The 19,956-nt window shown below is 43.6% G+C and overlaps 1 protein-coding gene across 4 annotated transcripts in view; it reads left to right on the top strand.

The window, feature by feature from the left end:
• The window catches only part of LOC115201460 (rho GTPase-activating protein 15), a 29,096-nt gene extending 19,159 nt beyond the window's left edge, over nucleotides 1-9,937 (top strand). For 3 of the 4 annotated variants that reach the window (XM_029765100.1, XM_029765099.1, XM_029765102.1), the window contains 14 exons: nucleotides 333-413; nucleotides 558-683; nucleotides 1,354-1,443; nucleotides 2,286-2,353; nucleotides 4,141-4,228; nucleotides 4,356-4,457; nucleotides 4,738-4,836; nucleotides 5,007-5,115; nucleotides 5,258-5,386; nucleotides 5,577-5,675; nucleotides 7,301-7,378; nucleotides 7,476-7,607; nucleotides 8,338-8,443; nucleotides 8,609-9,937. In XM_029765100.1, coding sequence (XP_029620960.1) covers nucleotides 333-413; nucleotides 558-683; nucleotides 1,354-1,443; nucleotides 2,286-2,353; nucleotides 4,141-4,228; nucleotides 4,356-4,457; nucleotides 4,738-4,836; nucleotides 5,007-5,115; nucleotides 5,258-5,386; nucleotides 5,577-5,675; nucleotides 7,301-7,378; nucleotides 7,476-7,607; nucleotides 8,338-8,443; nucleotides 8,609-8,786 — 1,485 coding nt within the window. In that variant the 3' untranslated portion in view covers nucleotides 8,787-9,937. The remainder of the gene's footprint in view (nucleotides 1-332; nucleotides 414-557; nucleotides 684-1,353; nucleotides 1,444-2,285; nucleotides 2,354-4,140; nucleotides 4,229-4,355; nucleotides 4,458-4,737; nucleotides 4,837-5,006; nucleotides 5,116-5,257; nucleotides 5,387-5,576; nucleotides 5,676-7,300; nucleotides 7,379-7,475; nucleotides 7,608-8,337; nucleotides 8,444-8,608) is intronic. The other variant, XM_029765101.1, reaches the window with a different exon arrangement.
• The last annotated feature ends 10,019 nt before the right edge of the window (nucleotides 9,938-19,956 follow it).

Here is a 19,956-nt window from a genome sequence, read left to right as displayed (position 1 = left end):
ATTTATTCAGGTTAGTCTCATTGAGTTAAAATATACTTTTCAAGAGAGACCTGTCCAGGAATGAAATCTAGGGGGAAACCATGCCACTCAGCTTGAAGGAATATTACCAGACCACCTGATTCGGGTGGCGTTCAGTCAGATACCGCTCCAGTATATGTAGTACATTTTCTCCATGATGATACAGTGCAATGTGGATATTTAACTGGACGTGTGTGTGTGTGTGTGTGTGTGTGTGTGTGTGTGTGTGTGTGTGTGTGTGTGTGTGTGTGTGTGTGTGTGTGTGTGTGTGTGTGTGTGTGTGTGTGTGTGTGTGTGTGTGTGTGTGGTAACAGTGGATCAAATCATTGGACGACAGAGGACAGACGTACTACTACCTGAGAGACGGCTCCAGATCCCAGTGGAACCTGCCTGAGGTAGAGATGAAGATTAAACACCCATGAAAATGAATTCTACCATACAGATTTAGATAGGTAATCAATGCCTAACTTCTAACTTATCAATTACTTATTTGGGAGTTTCTTATATAGAGTTTCTCCTCTATCATTTGACCCCTCCAGGCCCCTGTAGCATCAGGCCAGTCTAAGGTGGGAAACGGTGTTGCGCTGGACGGGGGGTCTCTATCTATGAAGAACTGGAGACACACCATGGGTCCAGCTCACTTCAGCTCAACCATGGAGGAAAGGGTTCGTGTTGCTAGTGCACACACCCACACACCCACACACACACCCCACATCCCCCTAGCCAGAGTTCACCACAATAGAGCTATAAGAGCTACAGTAGGAGTGTCAGCTGGCTCTGACAGCAGTGTTTAGTGAGGCAGAGTGAAGTGACTGGGAACACCATATGAAACACCTGACCCTCTCAGCTCTCACACAGCGCCCCTTTTGACACCGTTTCACTGTGTTCAGCCAGTGACATTTGCTGTCGTAACAATAATAATAATAGTCTTCCCTGTGGCTCAGTTGGTAGAGCATGGTGTTTGCAATGCCAGGGTTGTGGGTTCGATTCCCACGGGGGGCCAGTACAAAAAAAACTAATACTTTTTATTTTTAAATAATAAAAAAATATTTAAAATATGCATGAAATTAAATGTATGCATTCACTACTGTAAGTTGCTCTGGATAAGAGCGTCTGCTAAATGACGTAAATGTAAATACAGTGGTCTGTCTATACCACACATATAAAAGAGTAGATTGTGTACTCTGTGGTAAGATTAACTGATTGCAGACACTAGGAAGTCAGGAACTAGGAACTATGCTCAATTGATATAATGATAACAATTCTGTATAGATGGAATGTCGTTTTGGCCACATTGTGACAAAGTGAAGTGTCCTTTATTCCCCTATTGGTCAGAAGTTCTTCCCGAATCACAGAAGAAATGCCTCGGACTACGGCAGCGAGGGTTCCAGTGCAGACAACTCTCCAGAGATGGGGCAGCATCACGTGAGTCCCCCTCCTCCTCTCCTGTCCTCCTTTATTGTCCTCCCCAGTCTGCTGATCCTCATTAGGTTAGATCAGCCCTGAGTCGACTGAAAATGACAGTTCTGTTCTTACTCAAATGACACTTCTGTGAAGTTGCCCCAGCTAGAGCGCTATGACCACTCTGACCTGACCTGTCTTTCCTCTGAATGGTGTTTTGTTTCTGTTCCTGAAAGCTGATTGGTTTAGACTCAGAAGAAGCCCCTTCAATCAGAGCCTCAGTGGCACAATGTGTTTGTTTTTTATATCTCACCACTGCCCTAATAAATATTGTATCCATCCGCATGCTATCTATCTAAGGGCTAATGGTGTGTTGTACCCGTATATTGATGAATTTGTAAGCAGAATAGTAGTTACATGGGACAATTCTGTTATTGCATAGCTACACCTGAGAGAGTGGAAAACAAATGACTTGGGAAATTGTATATTTCCTGAGTTTTTCCCTGTTGAGGGCAGCTGACGTCACAACACCTTTGGGAAACACTCAGCCAGAGCCACCAACTGCCGTACCACCTCACTACACAGTGAAAGAGAGCATGCAATAGTCTAAAATGTGCCTGTGGCTTTATACCATCCATGCAGTTCATTATAAAACATAGAGGTAGAGGTGTCTGTTAACAAGCTATTACAAAGGAGCTCAGAGTTTAGCCGCAGTTGTCAAATACTGTCCTCCTGTCGCTTTTTGGTGCATTTCTGTTTGTAGAGGTTAACAAGATTGTACTGTATCAATGCATCAATAATTATGTGTCACTTGAACACTTGGCTTCGCATAATTAAAAGCATGTTATGTTTGGATCATTTTTCAGGTGCAGAGTTTAGAAAAAGCTGGAATTCTCAACAAAACTAAAGTGTCAGAGAACGGGAAAAGAGTAAGGTAATTCTGACCTCATCCAAAGTCTGGGCATAATTGCTCACATGAAAGACATGGAAGCAAGTGATGGAATTATCAGCCATGAACTTGAATGTATAGTCATCCATTACAGTGAGGGGAAAAAAGTATTTGATCCCCTGCTGATTTTGTACGTTTGCCCACTGACAAAGAAATGATCAGTCTATAATTTTAATGGTAGGTTTATTTGAACAGTGGGAGACAGAATAACAACAAAACAATCCAGAAAAACGCATGTCAAAAATGTTATAAATTGATTTGCATTTTAATGAGGGAAATAAGTATTTGACCCCCTCTTAATCAGAAAGATTTCTGGCTCCCAGGTGTCTTTTATACAGGTAACGAGCTGAGATTAGGAGCACACTCTTAAAGGGAGTGCGCCTAATCTCATTTTGTTACCTGTATAAAAGACACCTGTCCACAGAAGCAATCAATCAATCAGATTCCAAACTCTCCACCATGGCCAAGACCAAAGAGCTCTCCAAGGATGTCAGGGACAAGATTGTAGACCTACACAAGGCTGGAATGGGCTACAAGACCATCGCCAAGCAGCTTGGTGAGAAGGTGACAACATTTGGTGCGATTATTCGCAAATGGAAGAAACACAAAAGAACTGTCAATCTCCCTCGGCCTGGGGCTCCATGCAAGATCTCACCTCGTGGAGTTGCAATGATCATGAGAACGGTGAGGAATCAGCCCAGAACTACACGGGAGGATCTTGTCAATGATCTCAAGGCAGCTGGGACCATAGTCACCAAGAAAACAATTGGTAACACACTACGCCGTGAAGGACTGAAATCCTGCAGCGCCCGCAAGGTCCCCCTGCTCAAGAAAGCACATATACATGCCCGTCTGAAGTTTGCCAATGAACATCTGAATGATTCAGAGGACAACTGGGTGAAAGTGTTGTGGTCAGATGAGACCAAAATGGAGTTCTTTGGCATCAACTCAACTCGCCGTGTTTGGAGGAGGAGGAATGCTGCCTATGACCCCAAGAACACCATCCCCACCGTCAAACATAGAGGTGGAAACATTATGCTTTGGGGGTGTTTTTCTGCTAAGGGGACAGGACAACTTCACCGCATCAAAGGGACGATGGACGGGGCCATGTACTGTCAAATCTTGGGTGAGAACCTCCTTCCCTCAGCCAGGGCATTGAAAATGGGTCGTGGATGGGTATTCCAGCATGACAATGACCTAAAACACACAGCCAAGGCAACAAAGGACTGGCTCAAGAAGAAGCACATTAAGGTCCTGGAGTGGCCTAGCCAGTCTCCAGACCTTAATCCCATAGAAAATCTGTGGAGGGAGCTGAAGGTTCGAGTTGCCAAACGTCAGCCTCAAAACCTTAATGACTTGGAGATGATCTGCAAGGAGGAGTGGGACAAAATCCCTCCTGAGATGTGTGCAAACCTGGTGGCCAACTACAAGAAACGTCTGACCTCTGTGATTGCCAACAAGGGTTTTGCCACCAAGTACTAAGTCATGTTTTGAAGAGGGGTCAAATACTTATTTCCCTCATTAAAATGCAAATCAATTTATAACATTTTTGACATGGGTTTTTCTGGATTTTTTTGTTATTCTGTCTCTCACTGTTCAAATAAACCTACCATTAAAATTATAGACTGATAATTTCTTTGTCAGTGGGCAAACGTACAAAATCAGCAGGGGATCAAATACTTTTTTCCCTCACTGTACATTACCAAATTATTTTCCACACTGCAACATTCCCTGAAGTACAGTAAAGCTCACACTCAGTGGCCTTCCTGTAGGAAAAACTGGGCCCAGTCATGGACGGTTCTTCACGGAGGGGTTCTGACCTTCCACAAAGACCCCAAGTCTGCAGCCACAGGAACCTCGGTGAGTGAGAGGTGCACAACTGTTACCTGCACAGATAAAGAACTCTTACATCACTGTCTGATTTCATGGAATGCAGTACTGTCAGTTTTCATCAACTGTCCTCCGTGATGTCTTTCTCTCTCGACAGAACAAGACCAATCAGATCGCCCCAGAGGTCACAGTGGAGCTACGAGGTGCAACGATTGGCTGGGCTCCCAGGGATAAATCCAGCAAAAAGAACGTTGTAGAGGTGAGTTGACAGTTGGTTGCTATGAAGTCATAATACAGGTGTTTTTGGAGTTGTACTAAATACATAAAAGAAAATGATTCATTTGGGCGTACCATTTATTATTAAATAAAAATGTAATTGACTATACATTCACCATTTCCTGCCCATTGTGATAAGTGATTCTGGGAAGCCACATCATGTGAGAATATATTTCCATTAGTCTAAGACTGTTGCCCTCACTATAAATCTGTAAAGCAAATGTTAAAGTCATAATAACCTCTGTTGTATGTTGTCTCTTCAGTTGAAAAACAAAAATGGTGTTGAGTTTCTGATACAGTACGACACTGAGAGTATCATCAACGACTGGCACAAAGTTCTAGTCGACACCATTCGACAGCTGGTAAGTTTCTTGAATGTTTTGAAGTAAATTAACTCGCACACCTTAACGTGCATGGAGAAAAATATGTACTGAATAAAATAAGAAAAACTCCCTGATCAGGGTCAATTTAGGACGGTTAACTTAATGGCTGCTGGTTCAAACATCATGCATGTTAGCCAATGACATTGCAGGACCAGGATCACCACCAATCTGAGGAGGAGGACGGGGACATCAGTGAGAAGTCCTCCGGTACAGACAGAGATGACAGGTCACCAGGCACCCTGGACAAGAGGAGGATATGTAAGTTCTCCCAACTGCACTATTCCTGCTTCAAATAGCAGACGTTTCAGCTGCAATAGCCTTCACCAGGTACAATTCCTCATGTTTCATGGCTGTTTAACCCCATTCTCCTCTTTGATCTCCTTGACCCCCCCCCCCCCAGCTTCCAGACCGAGCACGGCCACCTCCTCTGGAGGAGAGACAGATCAGAAGAAGGTTCGTACCAAGCTGATCAAGTTCCTCCTGAAACGACCCACGCTGCAGTCCGTCAAGGAGAAGGGTTACATCCGAGGTGGGCTCATAGGGTCTTCATTCCTACAATGCTACACATGCCGAACTTGCTCTAAATCAGGCTACATTACATTTACCGTCAGGATTTGTCACGACTATGTTACTTATCCAGAGAGTTTGAGATTTGAATGAGTTTGTACAAATCTTCTGTTGTGATACGGGTAAACTAACATCCATCATCCTTCCCTCAGACAATGTGTTTGGCTGTCATCTGGCTGCACTGTGTGCCCAGGAGAAAACGACTATCCCAAGCTTTGTGGAGAAATGTATCCGAGCAGTGGAAAAGAGAGGTAATGATTAGTAATCACAGTGATGATGATTATGTTACAGTTGAAGTCGAAAGTTTACATAGACTTAGGTTGGAGTCATTAAAACTTATTTTTCAACCACTCCACAAATTTCTTGTTAACAAACTATAGTTTTGGAAAGTCGGTTAGGACATCTACTTTGTGCATGACACAAGTAATTTTCCAACAATTGTTTACAAAGATTATTTCACTTATAATTCACTGTATCACAATTCCAGTGTGTCAGAAGTTTACATACACTAAGTTGACTGTGCCTTTAAATAGCTTGGAAAATTCCAGAAAATTATGTAATGGTTTTAGAAGCTTCTGATAGGCTAATTGACATAATTTGAGTCAATTGGAGGTGTATCTGTGGATGTATTTCAAGGCCTACCTTCAAACTCAGTGCCTCTTTGCTTGACATCATGGGAATATCAAAATAAACCAGCCAAGACCACAGAAAAAAAAGTGTAGACCTCCACAAGTCTGGTTCATCCTTGGGAGCAATTTCCAAACGCCTGAAGGTACCACGTTCATCTGTACAAACAATAGTACGCAAGTATAAACACCATGGGACCACGCAGCCGTCATACCGCTCAGGAAGGAGACGCGTTCTGTCTCCTAGAGATGAACGCACTTTGGTGTGAAAAGTGCAACTCAATCCCAGGACAATAGCAAAGGACCTTGTGAAGATGCTGGAAGAAACAGGTACAAAAGTATCTATATCCACAGTAAAACGAGTCCTATATCGACATAACCTGAAAGGACGCTCAGCAAGGAAGAAGCCACTGCTCCAAATCCTCCATACAAAAGCTAGACTGCAGTTTGCAACTGCACATGGGGACAAAGACCGTACTTTTTGGAGAAATGTCCTCTGGTCTGATGAAACAAAAATAGAACTGTTTGGCCATAATGACCATGGTTATGTTTGAAGGAAAAAGGGAGACGCTTGCAAGCCGAAGAACACCATCCCATCCAGCCGCAAATTGGTCGTAAATGCGTCTTCTAAATGGACAATGACCCCAAGCATACTTCCAAAGTTGTGGCAAAATGGCCTAAGGACAACAAAGTCAAGGTATTGGAGTGGCCATCACAAAGTCCTGACCTCAATACTATAGAAAATTTGTGGGCAGAACTGAAAAAGCGTGTGCGAGCGAGGCCTTCAAACCAGCTCTGTCAGGAGGAATGGGCCAACATTCACCCAACTTAATGTGGGAAACTTGTGGAAGGCTACCCAAAGCGTTTGACCCAAGTTAAACAATTTAAAGGCAATGCTACCAAATACTAATTGAGTGTATGTAAACTTCTGACCCACTGGGAATGTGATAAAAGAAATTAAAGCTCAAATAAATAATTCTCTATTATTCTGACATTTCACATTCTTAAAATAAAGTGGTGATCCTAACTGACATAAGACAGGGAATTACTAGGATTAAATGTCAGGAATTGTGAAAAACTGAGTTTAAATGTATTTGGCTAAGGTGTATGTAAACTTCCGACTTCAACTGTATATGCCAGCAGTAACATTGAAATAGCAGTGTATTACTCAGCACAATGTATACGGTAAAAGAAAAAAGTTACCACAGTAGTTGATTGACCCCAATGCTGATGTGTGTTTGTCTTCACAGGTCTGGACATGGATGGACTCTACAGAGTCAGTGGGAACCTAGCTGTCATTCAGAAACTACGCTTCAAGGCAGATCATGGTAATGCCCATCTCTTTACCTTCTGTATGCGACTATGTGTGTGTATTTGTGTGTCTTGTTCTTTGACTCTGTTGTGTGATGCGATTCTGTTCCACAGAGGAACTGGACCTGGAGGATGGCCAGTGGGAGGACGTCCACGTCATCACTGGGGCTCTGAAGCTTTTCTTCAGGGAGCTTCCTGAACCCCTCTTCCCCTTCAGCCACTTCAGCCACTTCATCCAGGCCATAAGTAAGCAGCAGGCCAGACGCCGTGGCCCCACAATGTCACCTCACATTCCTCACTCAGTGTAGAATAGCCTGAAACTGTTAAGTATTGGCCCTACAGTGGCACCTCAGTTTTCTGTGTTATGCTATTACTTCACTATCAAGGAAGGACTAATCATGTTTACCACCCCACTTCTCTTTGTTTTTTTGTTGTTTTTTTACACTTTTTTGTTTTTTGACACCACATTTCGTGGTATTCAATTGGTAGTTAGTCTTGTCCCATCGCTGTAACTCCCGTACAGACTCGGGGAGAGGCAAAGGTCGAGATGCGTGCGTCCTCCGAAACACGACCCAGCCAAGCCGCACTGCTTCATGACACAATGCCCGCTTAACCCGTAAGCCAGCCACACCAATGTGTTGGAGGAAACCGTGTCAGCATGTATGCGCCCGGCCTGCCACAGGAGTCGCTAGAGCGTGATTGGACAAGGACATCCCGGCCGGCCAAACCCTCCCCTAACCCGGACGACGCTGAGCCAATTGTGCGCCGCCTCATGGGTCTCCCGGTCGCGGCCGGCTGCGACAGAGCCTGGACTCGAACCAGGATCTCTAGTGGCACAGCTTGCACTGCGATGCAGCGCCTTGGACCACCGCGCCACTCGGAGGCTCCCCACTTCCCTTTTTATGAACTATTGGAGATGTACATTGAATCTATACATTAGTGTACCATTTATTGTTCTATCCTGTCTTGTTTTCAGGAACTGTTGATTACACCCTCAAAGTGTCTTACATGCGAGAGCTGGTGGAGTCTCTCCCTCGGCCAAACCATGACACCATGGAACTCCTCTTCAGCCATTTACGCAAGTAGGTCGTTCACACTCACATTTTGCCTGTTTCAAATGGCACCCTATTTGCTATATAGAGTACTGTTTTTGACCAGAGACCTATTTTATTGATGATATTATGATAACATATAGTATTCTGCTTCTCTCGCTCTCTCCCTCCCTCTCTATCCACCATCTCTCTCAGAGTGATAAACTATGGAGAAGAGAACCGTATGACTGTGCAGAACGTGGCTATCGTCTTTGGTCCCACGCTGCTCCGGCCAGAGATGGAGTCAGCCAACATCGCCATGCACATGGTTTTCCAGAACCAGATAGTGGAGCTAGTCCTGAACGAATACGAATACATCTTCCATTCCAGTTGAAACAATCATAAGCCTCTGTCAGTCAGAGGTCAATTTAAGTAATATTGCAGTAGGAGACAAACCACACACTCACCACCGGACGGAGGGTGCATCCAAATAGTCTCTCTTTCTTTTGAAGTGTGCACTCATTCACTACTCCCCACAATTTTAAAAGCATTGGATTGGTGTTGGCATGGGCTAGAGGGAGTTTACATATAGGCCTAACAGTCAAGTCCTTTCAAATCATGAAGGGAAGTGAACAAGTGCACACTTCAGGAGAAAGGAGAGATTATTGGGAGGCAGCCGTAGAGGAGCTGCTTGCATTAGGCCTAGTTGAAAGCAATGTCAAATATTTGCACTGCATTTATTCTAATATCTTAGTTGGTTAATCATTTGCCAATTCAGATTGTTCTCTGAATTTCTGCCACTTCACTGCATTCCTTATTATGTAAAATAACACACACCCTTATGGCATCACTTATGTACAGTCTCAAAACATTTTTTGTTGCTATAGGCCTACTTTGAAATCTTCCTTTCATGTAAAAATGTTAATTCAACAATAACATGATTTTATCTTAACACCCCAATTCTCAAGGCAACCTGAAGATGCTTTGATACTTTGTTTTTACACACGATCAAACAAACCCTTTTAGATGCATTTTAATTATGAAATCAAAATGTTTAAAAGTTACTGAAATGTTTATCTGAGGTTACTGTGTAGCATGTTTCTGAATAGCCTAGAAGTCCTGTGTTATGCTAATAATGTCGTATTCAGTCAATGTACATTATGTAACTGTAATATAGAAATATATAAAATATGTACTACCTACAACCTGCTATGAATTAGACACCAACTTCTCTTGTACAGCCTCTCTAGATTTTGTACTGGATAATCAGATGCCACCTTTTTTAAATAGGCACATGTAGTGTTAATTAAACAAATCCTCATTGTAAATGAACACAGAATGATAATGACATGGCTATACTATTTCATTAAGTTTGTTAGCATTAATAGAGTTGGAAAAGGCCAGACCAAAATGAATAGACAGTTGTGAGAAGCATAACATTCGTTTTTTTGTTCTGTACATAGAAATCAATAGCATATTTATGCTGTACATTACTAAAAATGCACGTGTTCCTTTAATAAAATAACTTTGTAAAAACATGTCACCTAACATGACTCACTGCTTTGTCAACATTTATTGTTGCAAATAGTTAATTACGTAAAGTAACTTAACTCAACTAATCCACTGATGTGTGTGAACGATAGAGGCCTTTTGGCCACTAGAGGCCGAAAAACGCATGGGCATCGCGATTGAGGGCTTCCACCATTTTAATGTAGTCAAATGGGTGGGACTTCCAACTTCATTGCCTGATCACTCCTGGTGACCCTGTTGGAGTCACGTCCAACTGTTATGGGTGTAAGATGGCACAGTGATGCCATCTGTTGGTAAATGTTAATTACTGCAACTCCAGTGTTTTACCGGTGTGCTTGAGATACCCGGATGTATTGCAATATACTGAACAAGACTGGTTACTCGCATCAATGCCTCTGTCTCGTCATTTAACATTCAAACATGGTGTCAGAGTCGGAAAACTAACCATGCTTTCCGGAAATTAAAGTCACCTGTTCTGGTTTACCCCGCCCAAAAATGCTTATTTGAGTAAAACTTCGCCGGAATTGTCCTTAGCTAGAGTGAGTTTTGTTGATGATCAGTTTCATGAGACGGAGACCAAGTCAAGACGCCGGACAGGGTGGATTCAATTATCGTAAGGCAGCTTTATTAAGATACAAAGATATTTGGCATAGCGTGCACGGACTCGTTCTGTCACCTCTTAAGGAGACAGCAGAAGAGAGCCCCGAGAACATGTTGTGTTTACATTTTATACAGTGTAACAATAATGAAATGACGTAGGTTGAGTCTGGTAGATTCGCTCTCCTGACTGGTCGATGAGTGTTGAGGGCGGTCCCGTCCCCGACTAATGTCGACTTCTCATTGGCTCTTGACAGTGTTCTCTGTTCTTGAAACCCAGCCCTCAGGGATGTGTGTGTGTGTGTGTGTGTGTGTGTCGAGTCTACTCAGCCTACACTACTTCTAGCTTATCTTCATGTGTGTACCCGAGAGTCAGACACCCAAGGACAGTGCCTGTTTTTATGCTACAGTTAGGACAGTCTCTGCTACCAGCCCCTCCCGTACACCTGTCCTTGAGCGGCCCCACAACCAGGCATTGTGTGTGTGTGTGGGTGGTTAGGACTAACTGTTCTGCAAGATGTTAGCTTGGTATAATGATTGTGTAAGGTTACTGGCAGTGTTTAGGCAATATCGCATTAGTATTAAGAGACATAAAGAATATATTTATTACAAATCCCCCTCTTCACGTCTCCAAAGAGACGTGACCACCAAACAAGTTTAAAAGTACATTTGCAGAAGCAAATTTTTAGTCCCCTTCTTCACGTCTAAAAGACGTGACAACTTCCGGCTACACCTAACATGTGCTGGGTTGACTACCAGTCACCCAGGAACTTAAAACCTTCACACCCGGAAGAATAACATTACACGAACTGATTACACAAGGTTGGAGTAAAACACAAATTTGTCGAAGACAAATTTTGTGAGTCCCCCTCTTCACGTCTCACAAGAGACGTGACAATGTATAAGCAAAAGGCATAGTTATAGATGAAATTTGTCGAAAGACACATCTAATCTTGAAATATGTAAGTAGGTTCTGCTTCCTCAACAGTAAACCAATGATCATTGCCCAGAGCTGGATTCAGTGTCCTCTGGGGTCACTTCCATCAAAGGCATCATTCCGGTTGCCCATCTGCTCCGTTATCAATCTCTCCAGAATCCTGGAAATGAGACCTCTCGCACACGGGAGCCAAACAACAACCACACAACACAAACACTCATACCGGTGAAAGCAGCCCATAATACAGTTCTCACAACACTTTTCCATTTACCAAACATGGGCTGTGTTATCAGGAATGTACGTACAGCAATGAACCTAATCATTCTACCTACACCATCCTCCTTTGCCAATAACATATCGAGAGTCAGTCTATTTTACCAGGTCATGAGGGGGGTGGCAGATAATTGGTCAGAGAACCTCTTTACTGCATCCCCGTTTTCATTCATGAATCTCTGTTGATTATAAAATATGTCATTAATCCCATCCACATTTTTATTTGTTGTCAACCACCAAAATAATGTAGGGTTAAAAACTTCACATATTTGATTCATAGCTTTGTATTCATCTGGAACTTTCCTGAGGATGCCAATAGCATCCATCTAGACAAAGCTACTCCCATCCTGGTCAAAACTCCTCCTGTGCCTACTTTAGCCTCCTATAACTGGCCTCTGATGACTAACTCGAACTGGTTGGACCAATAACCCCAGGGCGCAAGCTAACCACCCTTCGTGGTAATTTCTGTCGCATGCGTCCTTTTCTGGTACTAGCCCACCCTTCATCAGTTATAGGTGCTGTGAGGTTAAACATTTTCTATTCATCTTTCAAACCTAAGTCAGTCACATTCACGATTACTTTCAGCCATTAAAGTCATCTAAGTTCTCGGTGCCATTCTTGTATCTATAACACTGGTGCTCATCAGGAATTTAGGTGAACCCGAGGTGGGTTGGCTGAGTACTTCAATCTGGCCAACCCCAATTCCTGTACAGTTGTCTGCTTTCCCAGGAAATTGTTTAATGTTTACCTTAAATTCTACATCTTGATTTTCTTTAATGCCTTATTCTGTATGTCACTCATCAGTGTATTATATAGTTTATCTTCTACTTCTTCTCAATGACAACGGTATCATATGATTTGTACCAGAAGGTGGTGGATCTGAATGTATCAGTCAGATTAGACTATGATGCAGCTCAGAGTCTCTACTCTTCCCAAAAACCGCCAACCCTCTCCTGCCCTTAGTCTCTCTGCTAGGTATCACCCCATACTCACACCTCTAGGAGCACACACAGTGATGAACGGTCGGGATAGGAAATCTTCGTTAAGGAGGTAACCCCCGGACCCTATTGGTATCGGTTCTTCTCCTAACTCTGTGTGTGATCAACAGTGTTCATATGTGTACATACCTCCTTGCAGTGGGTAACGTGGACCCAAGTGACTCTCTCAGCTTTTCTAATGGCAAAGGCAGTGGTTTAACAGAACCTGGTATGGGCCTTCCCAACGGGACTGCTTCCAGTTTCCTCAGGGACTGGATCCACACCCAGTCTCCTAGTTGGATTGAGTGAATCACCTTCTCCTGTAATTCACCTGTTGGACACAAAATCTTGGACATACGGGTTTGGTTAACAAACAGTCTTCTCATGTGCTCTGCTAGTATATCTTTAATTTCTATGTCTACCTGTTCTGGCATCTCTAACTCTGGCATTCTATAGGCTCTACCTGATTAGCTAAACTGTCATCCATCATTTAAAGAGATGGCTCTAGTAAACCAACTCTAGGGATAATATCTTGACCTAATATTCTAGCTACCATAATCATGTCCACCAAGTAAGTTGGGAACGCTTCTACTCTGTCATTCTTATCTGTTACTGTTAAACACCCCTTCTTCCCCTCAATTCGGAATAGTTCAATAAGTCAATTTCCAAATGTTGGAATGGATATTCTACAAAAAATGTATTTTGTTTAAATAATTATCCTAACCTGTTCTATCACCTGCTCTACCATACTCCCCCTATTTATACATGGCTCAAGCCATGTATCAATATTGCTGCATATCTAAACAAATTATCCTTATGTCAGCCCTTCTCTTGTAGGATTGCCCCCTTTTATTTCCCACATGTCCAATTCTCCCTGGGGCCTTCATCCTCGGCTATTCTGTAACAATTCTCTGTCAAGTGTTTTATCTTCTTTAAGATGTATCTGTGCTGTTTTGTATGGTTTTAAATGTCTATGTGCTTGTCTATGTAAATAGTAACTTTTCTCTCCTTTCTTATTTCACCGGTTCTAGTCAATGCTACTATTTCGGCCTACTGTGCAGGATAGTGTCTGGGCAATGGTTCAGTGTCTAACACCTGAAACCAACTAAGCTTTCATATCTCCTCCTAGCGAATTTACCAAACAAAAACTTAAAATTAAAACTAAAATACATGCCTGCCAATGGAGCCGATAGTCTCTCCATGAATTAATATCCTAAAGCTAAGTGAACCAAATTCTCTTCCTATCTACTCCTGCTGGCCCCCCTTCTTTCTTCCCGCTACTCCCCAACCCTCAAGGTTACAGCAGTGCAGGGGAGGATCTCTCTGTCTGCCCTTCTATCTGTCTCCAGCTTTTTCTCATAACAGAAAGCATCAAATCTGGGTTGTTTCCAAATATTGACTAAATGTCTCATTGTCTCCTTGGTTGCACTCCTGAACTTTAGAAAAATCAACCTGTCTAGATATTGCATATCTACTAAAATTTATCTCGATACCCTCAATAATCCTGGATCACCTACAGATGTCATGTATCCCTGTCCTGTTGACATAAGTCTACCATTATTAAACTTATTCACAACAAAATATAGTAATACTAGTATATCAATTCCACAGCCTTGTTGTGTTAAATCTCTTACACTGAATTCAACAACAGCTGACTTCCTAAGGGAAAATAAACGTATCTAGATCATGTAAAAAATACCCTTGCTACTGGTCAAAATATTTTCAAATAACATAGTCAGATCAAAATGACTAATCTGATTTACTCCACCAAGAAAAATTATTTTACCCTTATTGTTCTAGGGAAATAGACTTAAGGAAGCCTACCCTTAGTCTAAGGCTTTGCCCTTTTAGTCTTCTCATTGGTTCAAATTGTCAATTGTGTCTAAGAACTTTAACTCCATCACAATTATCAGTTCTCCAAATTCCCTTAATCAATATCACCAATGACCTTAAATTCACCATCCAAATGGCTTTTCAATGTGGCTGATCAGACCACACAGGAAAAGTCACCAGAGGGGTTAAAAAGTCATACCACCCTTTCAGAACCGTGTTTCTTACTACATTAAACAAATTAAAGCTAAGAACTTTATCTACATTTGTATCCCAGGTTCCCAGAACATCCCTTATCAAAAGAATTTCGTGTGTTTATTAAAACTCAGAAAACAAAACTTCCAAAATGCCATGTGTGTATACCCCTTTAAGATATCCTGTCCCTAGGATTTTTCCAAAGACAGTTAAGCGCTCCTTTTTCCATAAAATAACCACTTGGTCAGCATTTCCTCATACTACACCGATTCAAAAACCCAAACGTTAACTACAAACAAAACCTAAAAATACTTTATAATTCCATTATACTCCCCCCGGTCATTAGTTTTAAACTTATTTGAACATGCGCTACCCTTGGATACAATACTGTACTTCAAACCTATTAAACTCCCCTACTTTAACATACTGCTTGACTAATTTAACCCAAGATTGCTTAAAACCTTAAACCCCTTCAGTTTGTCTGCAAACCGGCCCATTCTGTTTGCTAGGAATACCCTGCCATTATACACAACTGTGTTTAATGTGCACCGTCCCTGTAAAAATAAAATTAACTCCACCTGCAATTCACTTTACTAACTTAATATTTTTCCATGCAATGTTCAAATCCCCACCAGTGAGAGTTCCTAAGGATACTCCGGCAATGATTATGAAAATAACAAACAGGGGAGCTGATATCCCCAGCCTCTCCCAGGGAGGGAGATAACCCGACCCTGGGCGTGGCGCCTTAGGTCGTGGAAACGGGAGCTGTGGTCCCATTTTCCCCAACTAAGGTTTCAGTGGTTGGAATCGAATTTTAGGGCGCGCAAATCGGCCCTGGTTTCAGTCAAAGTTCTGGAAGGGGTTGGGGCCGGAGTGCAGTGTGTAAGGTGGTGCCACAACATAGTCCCAATAGTAAGCCCCATAATTACCATACAAATAATAAACGCCCTGGTGGATATTCCCAACCTCTCCCAGGGATATATTAGCCTCCTACGCCCTTCCACCTGGGCCTCCTCCTTCATCAAGGTCCACCTCAAAGGCGGCATTTTGGAGTCCTAATTGGAGGAACGCAAATCGTTCCGTACTTCTGCAAGAGTACGTGAAGGAGTTGGGGCTGGTGTGCAATGTGTCAGGTGGTGCCAAGGTGCGCCTGATTTACCTTTGACCTGGACAGAGTGTGAAGTAACTTCCTTCACTTCGTACGGTCCAGTCCACCTGGGTTCGGACCACTTTCTCTTGTGGACCCGGACCCTCACCCAGTCCCCAACTTTTACCTTAGGTGACTGGTCCTCCGGCAGCTCCCCCTCTTGGGCCTTCCGTACCTGCGCAGAGAGAGCTACAGAAAGTTCCGTCAGTTTTCTCACATAGTCAGACATTCCTATTCTCAGCACATCAAGAGGGGGCATATGACCTCCCTCCCTTGGTGGGCCAGGCATGACTCTCCCCGTCATTATCTCATGGGGAGAGAGAGATGGGTCCCCGCCAGTCATGGCCATCAGTGCCAGTGGTAGGGCTTCCACCCAGGTTAGCTTCGAACCTGCACATACCTTAGCAATCTTAGCCTTAAGAGTTTGATTTGCATGTTCCGCTAGGCCCTGAGATTGTGGCCTGTACACTGACCCGAATTTGTGCACAATTCCAAACCTTTCCTCCACCTGTCTCAGGTGTTTATTGCTGAAATGGGATCCGTTACCGGAACGGATTTGTCTCGGAACCCCATACCTAGGTATGAGGTCTCTTTGCAGCCATTTGATGACTGATTTGGCATCTTCCCGTGCCGTTGGTATTGCCTCTACCCACCTAGAGAACCTGTCTACCATTACTAACAGGTACCTTTTTCCTCCCACCACGTTATCTGCTCCCATGTCTGTGTAATCTATACTAATGTCTTGGAAACAGGCATTGGGTACTGGGTAAGATCCCATGGGCGTCTGGTATCTGGTTTTTTATATGGAAGCGCCCTTCTAGTCTCCTCTATGGCCCAAACTCCTATTCTCAATTCTGCTTCAGCCTTTTCTCTGTTTTTAGTTCCTTGTTTCTTAAACATATGCCTTCTGTTGCCTTCCACTTCCCCTGCTATTCCTTTCTGCACTGCCTCCTTCAACCCTTCTTCCATCACTAACAGCTGGCTTTTAGTGGGGGCTCCCCCGCTAAAATAGCCCGCCTGTGTCCATGTCAGTTTCACTTCCTCCCACACTTTTCTAATTGCTTTATACTGTTCCTCTCCTCCTGCCCTCTCTCTTATTTTTTGTTCCAAATATTCACTGAATTTAAGTTTAGTCGGCGGAATAGACGCCATATTTATTTATGAATTACCCACTATCCTTTGTATACTTAGCCCGTCGTTGGTCAAGACCAACGATGTATTCACGGTGCCGGCACAGTCTTGTCTTACCTCTGGTGCCCCACCCTCGTAAACAAAGTTATTTTAAAATATTAGGACTAATATTCTGAATAGGCTAAAACATTAACCCGGTCAATACCAACTCCCCGGTGATTACCTCAATTTGGTGTTCAATGTTATTTAGGTCCTCCTCGGTACTTACACATCAAACCCTTACTCAGTTCTATAGACAGACAGATCGCACACCCGGGCTGAAACCCAAACTATTGGTATCGCTTCGCGCCTTCGGGGTACGTACAAACAAAACGCTCTCAAAACAGGGCCGGAAACAGATTCCAGGCGCCCTGGAGGCGCACGAATCCCTCCCTAAACAAAGTCTTAAACCGGAACTATTTCTAGATGTCCGGGACGAAACTAAACACGTTATCACAATAAAGTTTCGGGACTTCCGACCAAAATCGGCTTATCTAGCTACTTGCTACTCCAATCATTCCCTAAATGAAGTCTTAAACCGAAACCAGAATAAATTCCGGAGATCCGGGACGAAACTAAATAATTTTAACTGGATTATTATTGTTTGAGTTATATCTACTTTAACCGACCCGCTTATGCTGAGTGTTCCCTCCTGGTCAGCCAGTTCAGGAGGCCTTCTCTAGTTAGCAGTCGTCACTATCAATGTTGTGCCACACAGGCTATCAGTTTTAACCGGGAAGAGTCACACAGACTCTTTGACCCAGACAGGATCGCCACACAGGCTCTCTATCTTCACTCTTATGCCACACAGGCTCACAGATCCACACAGGATCGCTCTATCCAGTCAAATATCTTTGTAATCAGCCTTGTCAACATAATACAATTTAGTATAAAATTTAACAACAATTCATACTCACGCCCAGTACTACTGATCAAAAATTTGGATAAGACTATAGTACAATATGCAGATTTTTGTTTTAACAGGCTCTGCTTACCTTATTTAGTCGAGCTCGTTGATCAGTTTCCCGGGGCAAGCAGAATCGCCGATGACTCCTGCGGACAGGTCACCCGTTCCCTCGAGATTGCCCTTGACTTGTCCCCTCTCTCATCAACCTTTCATGGACCGAATTCAGAAGTGTGAAACCATCCTCTGCTACCAAGTTTTGTTGATGATCAGTTTCATGAGACGGAGACCAAGTCAAGACGCCGGACAGGGTGGATTCAATTATCGTAAGGCAGCTTTATTAAGATACAAAGATATTTGGCATAGCATGCACGGACTCGTTCTGTCACCTCTTAAGGAGACAGCAGAAGAGAGCCCCGAGAACATGTTGTGTTTACATTTTATACAGTGTAACAATAATGAAATGACGTAGGTTGAGTCTGGTAGATTCGCTCTCCTGACTGGTCGATGAGTGTTGAGGGCGGTCCCGTCCCCGACTAATGTCGACTTCTCATTGGCTCTTGACAGTGTTCTCTGTTCTTGAAACCCAGCCCTCAGGGATGTGTGTGTGTGTGTGTGTGTGTCGAGTCTACTCAGCCTACACTACTTCTAGCTTATCTTCATGTGTGTACCCGAGAGTCAGACACCCAAGGACAGTGCCTGTTTTTATGCTACAGTTAGGACAGTCTCTGCTACCAGCCCCTCCCGTACACCTGTCCTTGAGCGGCCCCACAACCAGGCATTGTGTGTGTGTGTGGGTGGTTAAGACTAACTGTTCTGCAAGATGTTAGCTTGGTATAATGATTGTGTAAGGTTACTGGCAGTGTTTAGGCAATATCGCATTAGTATTAAGAGACATAAAGAATATATTTATTACAGTTTGCTAGTTAGCTTCAGTGTTGTTAGCACCGGTTAGACATGGCAGCGTACATTCCCCCTCCCGCCGTTATGAAGCTCAGCGGAGATTGGAGCACAAACTGGGATACGTTTAGAGGTGAATGGGAGGACTATGCACTAGCAACGGGACTTCGGGAAAAGGACGATGAGGTAGTGGCTGCCACTTTGAGGACTATAATGGGAACTGAATGCCGACACGTATACAAACACAACCTGAACCTAACAGCAGCTCAGCAAGGTAACGCTACAGCTATTCTTTGTGCTCTTGAACATTACTTTAAGCCAGCAAGGAACGTGATCTACGACCGTTATGTTTTCAGTTGTTGCAAACAGGAGGACGGGGAGTCCATTGACAGCTTTGTCACTAGGCTAAGGGAAAAGGCAGCTATATGTGACTATGGCCCTGATGGTCAGATGCAGACAGGTCAAGCTAAGGCTAAGCATAAAAAAGCTTCAGTTTAAAGTGCCAGAGGTTCGCTTTCATGGGCACATCTTGTCCTCCACCGGATTGAAGGCGGATCCAGATAAAGTGAAGGCTGTCTTGGAAATGCCCACCCATCTGACGTGAAGGCAGTGCAGCGCTTCGTCGGATTCGTCACCTACCTGGCCAAGTTCCTACCGCGGCTCTCTGAAGTGTGTGAGCCACTAAGGAGGCTCATGGACAAGGACACCATCTGGCATTGGCTCACAAAACATGACGCAGCAGTGAGGGAAATAAAACAACTGGTCACCCAGACACCTGTACTGCGATACTACGATGTGTCAAAACCTGTCACGATTCAGAGTGACTCAAGCCAGTATGGACTGGGCTGTTGCTTCATGCAGGAGGGCCAGCCTGTGGCATTCGCCTCTAGGGCACTCACTCCAACAGAGCAGAACTATGCCCAGATAGAGGAGTGCCTCAGCATTGTGTTTGCATGCCAACGCTTCCACCACTACCTGTACGGTGTGACAATATTACCGCAGAGACAGATCACAAGCCCCTTATTGCTATATTCAGCAAGCCCCTCCTGAATGCCCCGAAACGACTGCAGAGCATGCTACTGGCCCTACACAACTACAACCTCA

The sequence above is a fragment of the Salmo trutta genome, chromosome 10, assembly GCF_901001165.1.
Source record: "Salmo trutta chromosome 10, fSalTru1.1, whole genome shotgun sequence".
Classification (NCBI taxonomy): Eukaryota; Metazoa; Chordata; class Actinopteri; order Salmoniformes; family Salmonidae; genus Salmo; species Salmo trutta.
Note: the sequence above shows the minus strand (reverse complement) of the source record. Positions and strands in the feature narration are given on the sequence as shown.